This window comes from Zingiber officinale, chromosome 5B (genome assembly GCF_018446385.1).
Source record: "Zingiber officinale cultivar Zhangliang chromosome 5B, Zo_v1.1, whole genome shotgun sequence".
NCBI lineage: Eukaryota > Viridiplantae > Streptophyta > Magnoliopsida > Zingiberales > Zingiberaceae > Zingiber > Zingiber officinale.
Genome location: NC_055995.1, coordinates 135,874,474 through 135,893,037, shown reverse-complemented (window position 1 = coordinate 135,893,037; position 18,564 = coordinate 135,874,474). Strand labels below are relative to the sequence as shown.

The 18,564-nt window shown below is 37.6% G+C and overlaps 2 protein-coding genes and 3 non-coding genes across 5 annotated transcripts; 4 read left to right on the top strand and 1 right to left on the bottom strand.

Annotated features, from left to right (window-relative positions):
* The first annotated feature begins 2,795 nt into the window (after positions 1-2,795).
* Positions 2,796-4,354, top strand: LOC121987098. The gene is made up of 3 exons (XM_042541001.1): positions 2,796-3,207; positions 3,271-3,581; positions 4,247-4,354. The coding sequence occupies exons 1-3, from the start codon at positions 2,796-2,798 to the stop codon at positions 4,352-4,354; spliced, it is 831 nt and encodes a 276-aa protein (XP_042396935.1).
* A 1,274-nt stretch (positions 4,355-5,628) lies between these two features.
* Positions 5,629-9,526, bottom strand: LOC121987097. Its single transcript, XM_042541000.1, has 3 exons — positions 9,107-9,526; positions 5,980-7,124; positions 5,629-5,774 (listed from the first exon to the last, which is right to left on the bottom strand). Exons 1-3 carry the CDS (start codon positions 9,524-9,526, stop codon positions 5,651-5,653), a joined length of 1,689 nt encoding a protein of 562 aa, XP_042396934.1. The 3' UTR covers positions 5,629-5,650.
* TRNAG-UCC lies at positions 8,086-8,157 on the top strand. The gene has a single exon. It is a non-coding gene; the product is annotated as a tRNA-Gly (tRNA).
* On the top strand, positions 8,295-8,366 carry TRNAG-UCC. Its single transcript has one exon. It is a non-coding gene; the product is annotated as a tRNA-Gly (tRNA).
* Positions 8,504-8,575, top strand: TRNAG-UCC. Its single transcript has one exon. It is a non-coding gene; the product is annotated as a tRNA-Gly (tRNA).
* Positions 9,527-18,564: the final 9,038 nt, after the last annotated feature.

Genomic DNA, 18,564 nt, shown 5'->3' with positions numbered 1-18,564 from the left:
TCCCAATTTATTATCTAATTATATATATATATATATATATATATATATATATAATTTAAGTTTTATTTTTCTCTTATTTTGTGTATAATTAAATTTTTAGCCCAGTAACTCATGCCCAACCCAGCCTAGTCCATGTCCTGTTTAATTTCTAACCTAATTCCTTGATTATTGGGCGGTGGACAAAACAAGATTTGCAATCTTGTCTTGTCCGCCCAATTTATTTCCATAACATTTTATTTTTTTAACAAATTTAAAACGAAACTTAAAAAAGTTTATTTACATGACATTTTATTTTTTAATTAATTTAAAAGGAAACTTAAAAAAAATAAATTGTAATTAATATCCCTAATTCCTTTTTACTCTTCGTCTATTTTTTTTCCTCCTTGTGCGTTTCTTGCCGTCGACTCATTACTCTTAAGATTCTCACGATTGCTCCTCCGTGACTCTGATTTCTTTAGAGTTCCGCTGATCCCTCTTTTCCTCTCCGGTGATTGCTAGTTTGCTTCGTGATTCTTATTGCTCTCTCTCTCTTGATTGATGCACGTCTGCATAAATACGACGTTGCAATTGCTCCACTGATCCTTACCCCTCCTTTTCTCTTCCGATGTTGCTTCATGATTACTACTGCTCTATAATTTCTGTAAGTACAAATAATTATTATCTATATTTTAATCTTCAATTAAAATATTTTTTATTTTGCTTTGATAGCTGATCCCAATTCCTTAGTTTTTTTTATCACAGCTAATTGAAATGCATGACTAATCAATAAACTAATTATAAGATTAAAATGCATTCCTAAATCCATCATAGTTCAATGTTTAACCGAATCAAACAACTAGTTTGAAATGTTACAACAAACGCAAAATGGTTTGCTTTTATTTTTTTGCTTAGTTTCACTTTTTAACTTTTATTCTATTAATTATTTATTATCTACTATGGCAAGAAATACTAGTAATGAAATGCATAAATATGTATGATTAAATGCTTAATCAAAGTTTTTAATACAATGTTGAAATTAATTAAAGATTCTTTTACTAGATATACGACCAAGCTTTATTTTTAATTTTAATATGTGGTTATGCTTAATAAAGGGACAACATATTTTTATTTCTTTTTATTAATCTTTTTCTTATATAGAATTAAACCAGTTGGTTTCTTAATTATTTTTTATTTTAAATAATCTTGAATTTTTAGCTATTGCAGTTGATATTGAATCTATTTAAGAGAAAGTGAGAATTATGTTAGAAATCATTATTTAAAATTTATAAGATTTTATCATGTCAAAATGTGTTTGTCCTATGTTATTTTAATGTCAAATCAAGAGAGAAAAGGGGGAAATAATATTTTATCATTCTTTCCAAAATTGATAATCCTTCATCCTCCGAGAGGATCGAGACTAATACACATCCATTTCTAACGAAGAGTTCGAACCTCCTTCTAAATCTCAAAGAGTTGAGTTTGATGAAACTTCACTTGAACGAGATCCTGGATTGCGTATTCCCATGTGAAGACATCCTGTTAATCATCGTGATGAAATTAGACGAGCTTATATTAAAATGGTGTCATATCAACCCAGTGGCGGATCCAGACAAAAAGGGAAGAGGGTGCTCAAAGAAGGGAGCTAGAGCTTATCTTCCTTCTCGTTGCCCCTTGAATTGCAACATATTGGTGGAATTTTTCAGGAGCAAGGGGGTGCTCAAGCACACCCCCGCTCCCCCCTAGATCCGCCACTGATAATCAACCCAAATTGCAGGAGTACCCACGGTCTGAATCAGGAAAGCAACATCGTCGATTTCAATATACATGGTTTAAAAAATTTCCATGGTTAGAGTACTCTCCTTCAAAGGATGCAACATTTTGTTTTCCATGCTATCTTTTTGAATTAAGTGAAGCACAACAATCTGCATTTACAATAGAAGGGTTTAAAACTTGGAAACATATTAATGATGGAGCCAAGTGTGCCTTTTTGTCGCATATGGGAAGTTATAACTCAGTGCATAATAAATCTGCAAAATCAGTTGTTGATGTGATGAATGTAACTCGGCATATAGATAAAGTTATGAATCGAGAATTTTCTGAACAGATTCAAAAGAATCGATTAAGACTTGCGGCAACAATTGAGAGTGTCTGTTGGTTTAGTTTGCAAGCATGTGGATTAAGAGGTCATGATGAATCTTCAGCTTCTCAAAATTATGGTAATTTCATTGAGATGCTAAAACTTTTGGGAAAATGGAATGCTAGTATTGGCGATGTAATCTTAGAGAAAGCACCGGGAAATGCAAAATATACCTCACCAGAAGTTCAAAAAGAAATCTTGCATATTATTGGTAATAGAGTCAGAAACAAAATTCGTGCTGAAATTGGAGATTCTAGGTTTTGTATTTTTGTGGATGAAGCAAAGGATATATCTAACAAAGAACATATGACTATAATTTTGAGATTTGTTTATGCTCATGATTTTTTACGAGAGCGTTTTTTCCAAATTGTGCATGTTCATGACACCATAGTTGCAACACTTAAGAAAGAAATATGTGATGTCCTCACCAGATATAATCTAGAAATACACAATATTCGGGGGTCAAGGGTATGATGGTGCTATAGTAACATGTGTGGTGCTTTTAATGGATTGCAAGCTTTATTTCTTAAAGATTGGCCCTATGCATATTATGTACATTGTTTTGCCCATCGACTCCAACTAGCGTTAGTTGCAGCTGTTGAAAATGAGATCTCTATATGACTTTTCTTTTCAAATTTGACGACTATTGTTAATCTTGTTACATCTTCGTCCAAACGCAATGCCGAGTTACAATCTGCTCAAGTTAATGATTGCACGTTCTGTTGTTGCTGGTGAACGCGAGACTGAACGAGGAGCTAATCAGATTGGTACTTTGCATCGAGTAGGAACTACTCGTTGGAGCTCCCATTTTGATTCTATTTGCGACTTAATAGATAAGTATAATGCAACTATTAATGTGATTGAAAATATTATCATTGATGGTTCCTCTACTTCGATGCGTGGGGAAGCTGGTGGTTCCTTAATTGTGATGAAATCTTTTGATTTTATTTTTATTTTGCATTTGATGCATAAAATTATGGCGATCACAAATTTACTTCGTCGTGCCTTGCAACAAAAATCTATTGATATCGTAAATGCAATGGATTTGGTCTCTACAACTAAAGCACTTCTTCTGACATTGAGAAATGATGGTTTTGATATTCTTCTTTCATATGTCAAATCATTTTGCACAAGATTGGATGTTGATATACCAGAGATGAGTGCTCGTTATAAGCATTCTAGTCGTTCATGCCAGCATAAGGATGCCATCACAGTTGAGCATCACTTTCATTATGATATATTTAATGCTGCAATAGATTTTCAATTGGAAGAGTTAAACTCTAGATTCAGTGATGAGACAGTAGAACTTCTTATGCTTAGCTCTGCTTTGGATCCAAAAGATAATTTTAATCGGTTCAACATTGATAAGATTTGTAATCTCGCTGAGAAGTATTATCCTGAGGACTTCACTGAACATGAAATCCATAATTTGAGATGTCAACTACAACATTTTGAGCTCGATGTGGTTTGTCATGAAATTTTCAAAAAATGTCCACTATCTCAGAATTGTGTCAAGGGTTATTTGAAACAAAAAAATTACAGTACTATAATTTGATCGACAAGTTGATTCGTCTAATTTTAACTTTGCTCGTTTCTACGGCAACTACAGAGCGTGCATTTTCAGCTATGAAGCATGTTAAAACAGTTCTTCGTAATAGAATGGGAGAAGATTTTCTAACAGATTCTATGATTATCTACATTGAAAGAGAGTTTGCTTCAAGTATTGATTCAGATTCTATCATTGATGAATATTATACTTTGAAGAATCGTAGAGCACAACTTCGATAATGTGTATGTATATATGGATCATAAAATAATTTTTTTACTTTGTGAGTTATATGTGCTAATTAATTTTTTTCTATTTTTATTTAAGAAGTTGATGGTGTGAAAGTTCTTCAACTGAAAACTACAGCTGGAGCGCAATTCAAGTGGTTAGTTGATTAGATACATTTTCATGTTTGTCCCATTACTCTATATATTTCATTGGTCACTCAACATTTCAAGACTTTTTATTTGTTTGTGTTTGCTACACCTAATATTTTGAATTAATGAGGCGAGATTAGTTTTCTTTTTTATGTCATTGAACTTTATACTGCTAACATTTTATACTTGTCCTCTCATGTTTTGCAGGATTCGACCTACAAATACTTCGAGGTCATTACTGTTGATGCAGCTCATAGTATCATTATCCGCAATGACCCAAGGATTAACTCCAGAGTTACCAACTTGCTTTTATAGTTACCTTGTCTAGAATTTGATGTGATTTCAACTCAGAATTTTAGTTATCTATTTGATGTGCTTGTCTAGTCCTAGTCCATAAGTTTTGTGATTCTACTCAAATTTAGACTTCTATAAATCTTTTACTAATTTATATTTTGTTATATTTTTAGTATCTATCATTTTCCTATCTAGTTGATGAATGAGACAATGAGTGTTTGTATAGATTTGGGTTAAAGTAATAGATAAAGTTATAGTTGTTCAATTTGTCTTGTAAAAATTAGTTTCTAAAATATTTTTGTGGGATAATATTATATGTTTTTCTTAATATTTTTTTAAAAAAATATTAAGAAACTTAATGACGAATATTAAATTTCATCGCTAAACAACGGATATTAAATTTTACAGCTAAATTTAACGATGAAATCAAATTTTCTTTACAAAATGCATTAGCGATCATAATTTTTATGACATATTAGTTTCTAATAATTATTTGTCCATATCTAATGCATATAAATAATTTTATTTTTCGTTAAAATTTTTTAGCCGGGATAGATTATAATTCCTAGCTCCGCCATTGGCTTAGATGACTCTTTGAGACAAGAAACTAACTGTTCAATTAGATTCTTTATCTCTCAATTTATATATTACTTTCTTATCTCATATTTTTTTTATAAAACTAATTAAATTTATTACGGTCAGAAGAAAACTCTACTTCTATCAATAGTAAAATAAAATTAAATGAGACGAGGAGAAGTTGAGGGAAGGTGAGAAAACAAGAGAAGCAAAAGTAATGTCATAGGAGGAGACCACATCCGCATATGAACCGAGCTGAGTTAAGATAATTGAGTCAAGTTAGGTTATACTTATATTGAATTAAGTCAAAATTGTTGAAGCTTAGTTTGACAATTTGTCTAATAAACTTAAGTTTAAATTGAGTTTGGTTCATTTAAATATTATTGAATTTTCAATTAAAATTGTTGATTATTTATTTTATATTCTTTTTAAAAAATTGATTATATTGATTGATGAATAAGTTTGATATTACACTGTTTATATATATTAAAAACTTATTAATTTGAACTATGATTTTTTCTCCTTTACCTAACTTGGGACGGTCTCTGATGAGTGAGCGTAATCACAATAATGCAAGTTTAAGAAACAAAAATAAGTCTGGGCATCGAAGAAACAAAACAAAACAGAAATGGACTGTAGAAGTCACTTATTAATCTAACAATAAGTTTATTTTTTTTAAAAAAATCTCAATAAATTATTGACAGGTAATGAAATAAATTTAAGAATGGAAAAGAAGAAAAATCAAGTGTTGTTGTAGTTGGTGAGGGTAAACAAAGAGGCAGCGCCCTTCAGATCGTGCTCCTGCCCCTGCACCTGCACGTATTCCACTGGGTTTTGCCCGCCCCTCAATTGATCTACTTGTAAGCTGCAAGGATTCATATACTCTCGTTACGTAAACAAAACAGAGAAAAATAATTCTTCCTTAAGAATTTTTGGACTTTGAATTCCTTTCATTCTTCTTAGGGTTTAAGGCTTTGATCGATGAACTAATTAACTATGATAAAAAGTTTTAATTAATTAATTAAGGGTTAGGGGAACTAATTAATGAATTAGGGATCAGTTTTAATTACCTGCAACGCATACGCATAGAACCGAACATTCCGCCGCCGTCTGGTAGAGCTAATTCGTTATCGTCGTCGGCGATCAAAGCCGCAGCCTGATTGTCGATGATGGCGTCCCCCTCGACGATGCCCTGATGGTTCTGAAAAGGCTGCAGGGTCAAGTATTTCTGGTGTTCATTGATGACGTCGTCGTTATAATTGGCGGCGTTGATGCCGGAGTTGGGAACCAGCACGCTCTGTTCCTTGTCGTCGTCGTCGTAGCAGAAGTAATTATTGCTGAACTGATCGTGATCGGCTTGCTGTGGATGGTGGATCATCGCCGAAGGGGCAAAGATGCCGTTCAGTTCGTCTTGATCGGCGATGACACCGGCGGCCTGAAGGGCGATGGCGGCCGGTACCTGCCTCTGTTGCTGGGAGGCGGCGGTGGCGGCGGCGCGGCAGGCGTTGAGCTTATTGAGGACGAACTCGAGCTCGGCGAAGTCATGGCGTATCTGGCACTGGAGCTGGTGGACGACGCCGAGGCAGCCGGATACGGGGTCGGCGGCGCGCATGTCGGACTCGTAGATGATGGTCTCCATGGCGACGGCGCGCTGGAGGGGATCGAGCGGGCGGACGATCTTCTGGATGTTACTGACGCCGAACAGGCGGTGGGCGTTCTGGAACTTGGCGGCGTCCTTCGCCGGGAAGAACGGCGCGAGGAGGCATTCGGGCCTGCATCTCCGTCGCTGGAACTTGCAGACGGCGCAGGCCTGGCTGGCGCCGCCGCTTCCTCCTCCGCCGCCCGATGAGGAGGAGGAGGGGCGGTGGGAGGAGACGCTGGAGGAGGAGGACTGCGACGGGGAGAGAACGGAAGGCGAAGGAACGACGAGCGCGGCGGCAGCATTATTATTCTGGTTCGGCCTGGCGGCGGCGGTGGATTTGTGGTTTCGCGGGGCGTCGGTGGTCGAGGAGGAAGAGGAAGCGGAGATCATAGCCGAAATATAACATCTAAAGCCGCGGCGGCGGCGGCGGCGGAGGAAGGGGAGGAAACAGTTGGAGTGACTTTGCTCTTTCGCGAAAATTGATCGAAGGAATCGGGCGGAGGGCGGAAGAGCAACATGAAGCAAAGCCCGATGGCTGCGTCGGATGGCCAATGGCGTCCGCCAATGAAATGGCTGCTCGCTCACATCGGAACGCAATTCAAGGATCTAAACATTGACGCTATCTTCTGTGTTTATCACCAACGCTTGGATTTAGTTTTAACTTTTTAATATCTACGTTTTGCTTTATCTATTAAATAAAAAAACTACTTTTAATTATCTTCATAATAAATCAGAAGAAAAGGCGAAAAGGCTTTTCTTTCCCATGGATCAAATTTTATCTTTTCAATTTATTCATTTAAAGTGAGTCTTTTGAAGGGAATTTTGAAAGTGGATTGATGGCGAGGCGCCGCTTGAATGGAACTAAAATAGGGAAATAATTTTATATATATAAATTTTCAAATAAAAAAAACTCATTACATTGAAATTGGGATAGAAAGTTATCAGCAAAGAACGAGCCACCTTTAAATATTTTACTAAGTTGATTCAACAATTATCTATAGTTTACAACTTGTCTAAATCGAAAACTAACCTGTGATGCATTCCTAATAAATCAAACAAGCCATAGACAAAAAATGCAATTAAAACCAAACAATAACTCAAGAGCTATGCACAAGAAAAAATCTTATATAAGTTTATGATCCATCATTTAATTTTTTATGGACCCATCATTTTATATATATATCCTTAAATATTTTCTTAAAATTATTTCCTTTAACATATCATTTTTCTTAACTAAAACCCGAATACTAAAATTATTGACTACCAACTGTCTTTTGGTTCTTTCGTGGCCAATTTGACAGAAATAGAATGACGTCATATTTACAAGGAATACTTGACAAAATGAACGAACTACTCCTTTCTCTGTAGCAGAAACGCAAAGCCTGAGTTCTGACGAACCGGATGCGGCGGATCGACATCTGCAAACTCTAGATTTAATGTATGTTATCTTTGTAAATAAGTGTTTCTCAAGGTCAAAAAGTTAAGAAATAATTTATATAAATAAATACACTTTTTTATCCCCATAATATATAAAGCGTTTGTAGTCCAACGGTTAGGATAATTGCCTTCCAAGCAATAGACCCGGGTTCGACTCCCGGCAGACGCAGTTTTTGTATTTTTTTAATTTATATTTCTTATAATTGTAGATCCGTTATCTTTGTAAATACGTGTTTCTCAAGTCCAAAAAATTAAGAAATAATTTATATAAATGAATATATATTTTTAATCCCAAAATAACATAAAGCGTTTGTAGTCCAACGGTTAGGATAATTGCCTTCCAAGCAATAGACCCGGGTTCGACTCCCGGCAGACGCAGTTTTTGTATTTTTTTAATTTATATTTCTTATAATTGTAGATCCGTTATTTTTGTAAATACGTGTTTCTCAAATCTAAAAAATTAAGAAATAATTTATATAAATGAATATTGATTTTTAATCCCAAAATCACATAAAGCGTTTGTAGTCCAACGGTTAGGATAATTGCCTTCCAAGCAATAGACCCGGGTTCGACTCCCGGCAGACGCATTTTTTGTATTTTTTTAATTTATATTTCTTATAATTGTAGATCCGTTCTTGCCTCAATATAACATTTTTTTTCCTTTATAATTATAATCATTTTAATTATAATCAAATGAATTATCAAAAGACAATCCACGAAACTTGAATTGATCTTATGAGGTCGACGATACGACGAACAGTGGGGACGACAAGGACTGTTTCTACGTTGACTTTTGGTTTTCCATGAAGTGGGCACGAACAAAAACATAGTGCGCACGAACAATCCAGTGAATCAACTTCGTAAGATATATATATTTATCGATCTGATAATTAACGAACAAATAATTAGACATCGATCGCTTGAAGATTTGTGCGTGGCAGGGTATCCGATGCCGTGGCGAGTAGTGGGGAAAGCGACGAACACCGCGCTGACCACGAACCCGACATCCATCGGCACCGCCGCCACGGCTCGGTTCACGTTGTCCGAAAGTTTCGGTTGGAAGCAGGATAGGACGTTGTGGTCGGATATGGCGACGGTCGCGAAGACGAGTTAAGTACCTTCGCGAAGGCGTGCACGAAGTCGACGGGCTTGAGGCGGTGGCGGGTGGCGAGGCCGGGAGGAAGTGGCCCGTGGCCGTCGATGACTAGGAGGCCGCGAACGGTGACGAAGCCATAACGGACGTGGCGGGTCGCGGGGTCGTGGAACCGCGCTGTCGGTGAAGGTGAGGAGGAAGGACTAAGGAGGAGAGGGCGCAGGAGAAGAGGAGGGCGGCGGTCACGGCACAATCGGTCGGGGCGGGGCAGCGGCCGTCGTCGGTGAGCACGGGGGCGAGGACGTGCCGATCGGCTGCTGTTAGAGTTAGATCTACTGTATGCACTCCTTTTATTAGTAAAAATGCAGGCCCGCCTCTCTCGAGTCGCTTCCAGGTGCCAAAGACTTTCGCGTCTTTCAATCGGATTATAAGCGTGCTTCCACATGTCCAAAATCTCTCTCATCTCTCGATCGGATTATAAGCATGCTCCCATGTGCCAACAAAGTCGCTTGCTCGACACCTACTCAATCGCCTACTTGAAATTATAAAGTACACAGCTACTCGCTACTCACTTGGCACAAAGTATATAGCCGCCCACTTGGCATAAAGTACACAGCCACCCATTCAGCACAAACTACATAGCCTGCTCGATATTGCGGATACACAGCCACCTACTTGGCACAAAGTACATAACCGCTTGCTTGGCACCTACTCAGCTGCCTACTTGGCATTCACTTAGCTGCTCGCTCGACACAAAATACTTAGTCACCTGCTCAGCACAACGTACATATTCGCCTGCTCGACGCCTTCTCAGTCGCCTACTCAGCATACAAAGTCATAGCCATCTGCTCGGCATTACAAATACGTATTTAATTAATCAACAATTAAATCTGAATCTAATATAAAATCAAACTATCTTCAAAATTTAACTAACTCATTTCATAAAACTATAAGAATACATTGGTTGAATAATTAAACAATGTGAGATGATTAAGAAAAAATTAAAATTAAATTTAATTAACATTAAATTAAATTAAAATATATTAAAATTAAATTAAATCAATGTTAAAATATAATTTAAATTAATTAATTACAATGAATTTAATTAAACAAGTAAATTAGAAACTTAATTAAAATTAATTAAAAGATTAACTAAACATTAAACATAACTATAACTTAATTAAAAACTTAAATTAAAACATAAATTAAATTTGAAATTTAATAATTGTTAATCTTAATATAAATTAATTAATTATTTCAAAATTTATTTGATAGATCTTAATTGATCCCAATTAATTTAATTAAATTTAAATTAATTAATTCAAGTAATAATTCAAAGTTAATAATCAATTAACTTAAATTTTAATTTAATTAATAACTAATTAATCAATTATAATTTAATAATTCATTTAATAAAATGGAATTAATTATTCTGAAAGTAATAATTAATTAATCAAATCATTACTAAATTAAATTAATCAATTGAATAAACTTAATAATAAATAATAGCTATTTGGGTGGCTTGCTCGGCGTTTTATCCTTTCTCCACCTCCAGTAGCTCAGCGCTCCTAGCCAGATCAGCTCTTAGCTGAGCCATCTCAGTGTTCATTTGCTCCAGCTGCTCCTGAGAAGCAGATGATTGATCGCTCGGTGCCTTTAGTTGTTTAACCTCCTGCTCCAAAAAAGCGAGCCTTTGGCATGACCAGACTCTCTACCCAATACTGTAAAGTAATCAGGAAAATATAAGTGTCTATCAGAGGTAAATTAAGAAAATACAACACTTACTCCAGTGGACATCTGGGTGCGCTGTCCACGAGCGCCCCCGAAGGCATGACCGTTGCACGGGCTCGGGCGTCAGCTCATATCTGTGCTAGCAGCCCCTGAATAATTATCTAGTGCTCGGGAGCTTGGGACTCAGCGTCATCCGACTCATGCCATTCCTCAGTCGGAAGATGGAGAACCGTCGTTATGTGGTGCTGGCCGCTTGGGGCTGACTGGGTCGAGGTCGCTCTACTAGACGTCGAGCGGATGCCAGATTTTTGAACCTTTGATGGCGGCGGCATGAAGGCAACTGGCGGCGCACAAATGGTTCTCTGTGGCAGACCGGACAACGATGGTGTCTGATCAGACGATATGGGGGGAACAGTCACCGGAGCTGGAGCTGGGGTAGGTTGGACGGAAGCCTTGTGCAGATCGGACTCAAGCCGAAAACGTAGAGGACACCCTCCAGCAGCAACTTGTGGATGTCATATTTCTGACCGACCAATATTGAAGCTACATTAAGGTAGTCTGATCGGCTCTTGTACTTTTTTAGTGGAGGCTGACTCGCCACTTCAAGCTGCCAGTTGGTCGGGAAGTTTGGTCGCTTTGGAAAACGCATAAAAAAGAAGTATTTCCTCCAATACTTGTTGGAGGTCGGCATTTTATCGAAAAAACTAAGCCCGCTTGAGCTTGGAAAAGAAAAGTCCCTGGCTCGAACAACTTGGGATAATAAAAATAATGAAAAAGCCGGGGAGTGAGAGGAATGTCGTGCAGGCGGAACAGAATCACCACCCCACACAGCAATCGAAAGGAGTTTGCCACTAGTTGATGAAGAGAGATGCGAAAATATTTACATACAGCAGGAAATAAGGGTTGAATTGGAAACCGTAGACCGGCGGTAAACTGATCCCTAAAGAAACAAAGACAGCCGGGCGACGGAGCATTTGGTCAATTAGAAGGAGAAGGAAGAAGAACTTGGTAGTTAGAAGGAAACTCAAAGGTGGCTGTCAGGCTTTTCAGTGTCGCCGACGTCAAATCTGGACTTAATAGAGGTGTACCAAGGCCCAGGGGTGGCGACCGGAGGCTGTGAAAACTCGCCATCACAAAAAGCGAAGAAAGCAGTGAAAAGATGTGATTGAAGGGAAGGAAATCTTATTGGAATGTCGCCAGAGGAACAGAAGATGAAGGAAATCGCTAAGAAATGCACGGGTTTATCGCCAAAGAGCTCGAGGACGGAGATGCGCAAAAGGAGAAGGCGACGCACACAGGTTTATAAACCCCAAGGTCGGTCGATCGGGACCGTCCGATCTAGGGTCACGAAAACCTAAGCAGAAATCTGGCCATTGAATTCAAAGTGCCAAATGTCACATCATCAGCGGATATCCGCCTGTCACATCAAGCGTGTGGTGGCAGCAGGAGGGACACGTGGCGCTTGGCCACGGGATGACATTTAATGAAGGCAATTAAGAGGCATGGAGGCACGATTAGCCATGGTGAGCAAGAATTTGCACGATTTTCCAGAGACATGGGTAACGTAAACCCAGATCATGCCCACCCAAGGAAGTGCAAGAGGAGAGACTAAGGATGAATCTTGCTCATGTTGATCGGCGTAAGGAAGCAGGCGCATCGTCGAACGATAGTCTTCAACAGGACGATCGGCAAGGAAAGTTGCTAGCATGCTCAGTTACGAGGGAGCGGTCACATAGCTGACCGTCAAGTTACGTCAGTCCAATCAAAAGTTAAGGAGTGTCATAAGTCGATCAGGTGAAAAACGTCTTTGACAAATTGTCCAGTCAGTCGGACTTGCAACCTCCTTCGACTAGACTTGAGAGGGAAGCATGTGATGCAACAATAAGGAGGGGCCCACTCGGTAGGGGTCGATTGCCACGATGAAGGTCAGAGTCAAGGCGGTCAACGTTCAAGTACATATGGTCAAACGGAGGGTAATCGCTTTGGCCGGTCGGGCAATTAGGCCCCTGGCCGGGAGGTGAAGGCTCCGGTCCAACCTTGCCTTTGGCTCGGGGAGGTGTCAAACGATCGACGCTCAATGGAGTGTTGGACGCCAAGAGGACGAAGCGACGATTTGTAGAATCTTGGTCGATCAACTGCCCCACTCGGCTAGGCAACAGGACCAAGCACAGGCTCAGCGGAGTTTCAGCCGAGTAGACGCGGCATAGGCTTAGTGGAGTTCTGGCCGAGCGGACGAGGCACAGGCGTAGCGGAGTTCCGACCGAGCGGCAAACCCGCTCGGCCCAGCAATGGACCCACCGTGTTATCTCTCAACATCCTTTTTGGAGTTAGTGTCGCTGACACCAGGCATGGTCGACAGGAAGATCGTACAACAGAAACTTCCACTATCACATCAGAGATATGCTCAGCTTGTTAAGGTACTGTGTCAAGGACACTTTACCGACAAGTCTTTTCAAGGGAAACTCGTGAAGCATGCTCGCCTGTGGAAGCATGCGTGTGCACTACAAGAGCTCTATATAAAGGGGAATCCAAGCATCGATGGAGGTACACGATATACATTGTTTGTGCTACAGTCTTCATTCTTGTTGCTCCGCCTTCTACTTCTTCGCTAGTGACTGACTTGAGCGTCGAAGGGCCAACATCGGAGACCCCTTCCCTGGCTCGGCACTGACGTCATTTGTCTTGTAAGACGGAGCGGAGTCTACAAGCGGTCAGCGGGACATCCACATCCCCAGCTTTCCATCTCATCGACTTTCGAATAAGATCAATCCCAATTAACTTAATTAAATTTAAATTAATTAATTCAAGTAATAATTCAAAGTTAATAATAATCAATTAACTTAAATTTTAATTTAATTAATAACTAATTAATCAATCCTAATTTAATAATTCATTTAGTAAAATGAAATTAATCATTCTGAAAGTAATAATTAATTAATCAAATCATTACTAAATTAAATTAATCGATTGAATAAACTTAATAATAATTAATCAATTTTAATAATTAATCTAATAATTATTTTTCTCCAAAAAACATTAATCTAATTTTAAGTTAACTAGTAATCCAATTTTAATTAAGTTCATTTAATTCGAACTCAACAATTTAAACTTAATTAACTCAATCTTAATACAGTAATAACTAATCAAATTCCACAGGTTTTTATTTTATTTCATTTTCATTTTCAACAACATGTTAGGCAACGGGAGGAGGATCTCGACGATTTGTCTAGAAAATGCATGCATGTTTACACATATCGATCATCCTTTAATCCTGATCTCTTATTCTCTCATGTGTGCTCTTCCCCTAAAAGTTTGTGTTGAACTAGAATGAGCAGATTGCAGACATTGATTGCATTTAGATATAAATATAGCAGATGTTTAGGCCGTCTCCAATTGTTAGAATTTTTTTTCCCCAATATATCATATCATATCATATCAATATCACAGAAAAAATTATTAGTGTGCTCTGATAAAAATTTATTACTCTACTATTAAAAAACATCTCTATAAATTTTTTTTTTAAAAAAAATCCTACATTAGTAAATTATATATCTTTATTTCGAATAATTCCACTCACGTTACTCATTTTGGGAGAAAAAAGTAAATTTAAATTTTCACTACTTTTGTTACAATAAAAGTCTCAAACTTGGCGCTCGCATGCATCGCGTACAGATATCACCTAAGATATCAAATTGATATATATAGAATGAGAAAAATGATCCTACGAACTCTGGACGATCCGTACAGGTACGACTGCCTAAGGATCGTTTCTGGTTCTCTTGTAGCTGGATTTTCTGGAACCATAAAAATTCTTAGAATGAGATTCCGACTCAGTATCTTTTGAGATTTTGAGAAGAGTTGTTCTTTGGAGAGTACAGTACGATGAAAGTTATAAGCTGTGTTCGGAGAGGAGTTATTGTCTATCGTTGGCCTCTATAGTAGAATCAGCCGGGAAGACTTGAGAGGCAGTGGTTTACCCTGTGGTGGATGTCAGCGGTTCGAGTCCGCTTATCTCCAGCCCGTGAACTTAGCTGGTTCAGAAACATACAGGATATATATATAGATATATAGATATATATTTATATAATTTTACTATGCTACATAAGAGCATCTGTAACACTCGTTATTCCACCTGTTAATAACACCGAATGGTATTAATCAACGTTATGGAGGGGTGTTATAACACCCCTCCGCTTGAATGTCGTTACTCAATTCTTTGAACGCATTCAAGCAACGTGGGGTGTGTTTTTTTTTATTTTATTTATTTAAAAAAATAAAATTTTAAATTAATAATGGAAAATTTTATTTTATTTAATAAATATATTAAAAAATTATTTTTTTGAAAAATGGTAAAATTAATTTTTAAAAGTAAGATTATTATTAAAAAATAATAATATTTTAAATATTTTAAAATATATTTATTTAATATGGTATAATTTTAAGATAATTGAGTGGACGGTGAGACTCATGAATAATGAGTATTAACGTTAAAAGGAATGTGGGTGAAAGAGATAGGTTGTTATAACGAGTATGTGACAGTGAACCCCATATTTTTTGATGAGATTATAGGTGTTATAACATGGATGCATTGTGGATGCTCTAAGAAAATTTGCGAACTCTTTGTGGAGGCCAGATCCATGTATTGTTTTTCTAAAATCTAAAATTTTTTCTTCGTCTGTAGAGTTGTCTTGCTGTGGATCGCCCCAAGCCGAACCCCAATTGGACCCCGGTCGGATCACGATCATGGTCGAATTGTAGCTAGATTCCAGTTTTATCACGGCCGTATTCCGGATCAAGGCTAATTGCAGTCAGATTCCGACTGTAATACTGCCACAATCCGATTACAAATCGATTGGGGTCTAGTAGCAATGGGATTTTGTTCGGGATCGCGTCAAATCGTGATTGAAATCTGACCGTAATTTACTGTGATCCTCCTGAATTAATATTCTCTCAAAATTATAGTTTAATTCAAAATAAATGACTGAAGATGGCTGAAGATGGATAGACAATCGGGCACCGAATGGAGGCACCCGACAACAGGCGGGGGCTAGGCAAACAGGAGTCAAACATCGCATAGTAAGGAGCAATTCGGCGAGGAAGAGATAGCGATTTTTTTTTTAAAAAAAAATACATGGATTGCCAGAGGGGCAGGTCCGCGGCGGATTAACGTTCATCGATAATTTTTTTAAAAAAAAATACATGAATTTATTTTATATAATTCTGTATTATTGAATAAATAAAAATGAGTTTTATTAGATCGAAAATTAAATTTGTTCATCGATTTATTTGCAGATTTAATCTTGATTTGAATATTTTAAAAAAATAAATTAAAAATAGTGTTTGTTTCAGTAAATAGAAAATTAACGTCGATTATTCCTAAAAGGCTCCAGTAGGACACCGGTCAAAACCTGAACCTTCGGCCACGAATTAGTGAGATCATGATCCACTAACCTGTTATAGCATCCAGAATGTTTAAATATCTTTAATCTCAAATATTCCAGAGCAGAGAACATTGTAGAGGAGATTTAAAATCAACTACATAAAATTATACTGCCTCTCTTTAGTTTTTTTTTTTTTTTTTTTGCAAAAAAAAATTAAAAATATATATTTTACAATGTAATTTGGAATATTTAATAATGAAATATTCAGTCCATCAATATTTAATTTGTGGGATATTTAATTATGAAATTTGATATATTTAAGAAATAAGATATTTAATTGTGTATTAATTTCGTTCTTTCGGGATAATGCGGTGGTTAGGCATGAGTATTATCATATTAGGTCATAGAGTTGAAACTCAGTTTGTCCGAACATGTCTTCCCCCATGTCATGAACACTACACCAATAGCTAGTAGCCACCAGTGATTTACCTCCTCCGTGTTGGCTCAGGGACGGATTGACGGGGGCACTAGGGCGAGCGAATCACTTTTTGTCACAGTATATGCATTCATTTTGTCCTTTCGAGATGGTTTAGTGACTAGCGCATGAGCTGCTATGGACTTAAAGTCTAGAGTTTGAATCTTCGCATAGTCAAGGTAAATACCTTCTTCATACGTCAGTCTCATCCACGATTTACCTCTTTTGTGTTAGTTCTGAAATGGATTGGCGAGGGCGTTGGGGGCAAGTGCAGTCGTCTTTTACCAACTAGATGTATTCATTTTGTTAGTTTGGGACGAACAGTTAGCTAGCACATAGTCGTATTGCTATCATGCGATCTGGGTCAAATCTCGGGTAATATTCAAGTGTCCATTCTCTCCTATGTATTATTCAACTGTCTAAGGTTAGTAGTTATTTATAATTTACCTTTTCTGTATTATCCTAAAGATGAATTGACGGAGACTCTGGAACAAATAAATCATCTTTTACCCGACATTCACTTGCTTGGTTGTATTTGTTGTAAAGTTTGTCCAGGTGTCTTGGTTGCGACCGGGTCAATGTTGCTTGATCTGATTTTTGAATTGCTACAAAAACTTATCCTCATGTGGTAAAAAGATGATTCGTTCACTTAGTACTATCCTTAATTTATCTCTAGGATAGCACAAATGAGATAAATCATGAATAACTACTATATATTAGTACAGATGGCTAAGAGGAAGGCATGCTCAGACGTACATGCCTATGTCTGGGATCCTCAGTTTACCTTGACTGTATTTATATTTGTATCAATCAAACAAAAAACTAAAATCCTAAAATGTATCTTCTTTCTAAAGAAGTGAGCACACATGGATGCAGTTTTATGTCCCCTGTTTTTTTTTTAAAAAAAAAAACTTCAAGAAACTGATTTAATCCCCCTCCAGGCCTCATTCCACCCCACTCCGACTCCACCCATTCTGAACCCTACCGAGGACAATGCTCCCTACGTTCCCCGTCGCCGCAGTCTTCCTCGCCGAGGCAAATGTCATCGTCGTCACTCCGCTTTCGCGAAAATCGATCGAAGGAATCGGGCGGAGGGCGAAAGAGCAACACGAAGCAAAGCCCGATGGCTGCGTTGAAAGGCCAATGGCGAACGCAATCCAAGGATCTAGACGTTGACCGTGTCTTCTGTGTTATCACTAACACTTGGATTTAAGGGGTGTTTGGTTCTTTCCTAGGAATAGGAATCGGAATGAGAATCATTGTATTGTGGAATGAGAATGGGTATGAGCATGGATATCACTTTTAAAAGCAATGTTTGGTTAGTTGCATATCTTCTATCGGAATAAATCAAAATTTTCTTTTTTACCCTTAAAGGAAAATAAGAGAAAAAAATAGATGTGAGAGAAAATGAATGTGAGAGAAAAATATGATGAAAGAGAATGATGAGAGAGAAAGTGTGATGAGAAAAAATGAAGAGAGAGAAAGTGTAATGAGAGAAAATGAGAAAAGAGAGTGTGATTGCCGATTGGAGAGAGCATGATGAGAGAAGATGAGAGAGAAAATATGATGTGAGAGAAAGTATGATGGGAGAGGATGAAGAGAGAGAAAATATAATGAGAAAAAATGAGGAGAGAGAGTGTGATGAGAGAGATTGAGGAGAGATAAAGTATTGTGAGAGATAAAGTATGATGAGAAAAAAAGAGAACAGTGAGTATGATGGGAGAGATAGAGGAGAGAGAAAGTATGGTGAGAGAGAAAGTATGGTGCGAGAAAAAGTGTGATGAGAAAAAAAAGAGAACAGTGAGTATGATGGGAGAGATTGAGGAGAGAGAAAGTATGATGAGAGAGAAAGTGTGTTGAGGAAAAAAGGAGAGAGTGTGACAAGAGATATTGAGG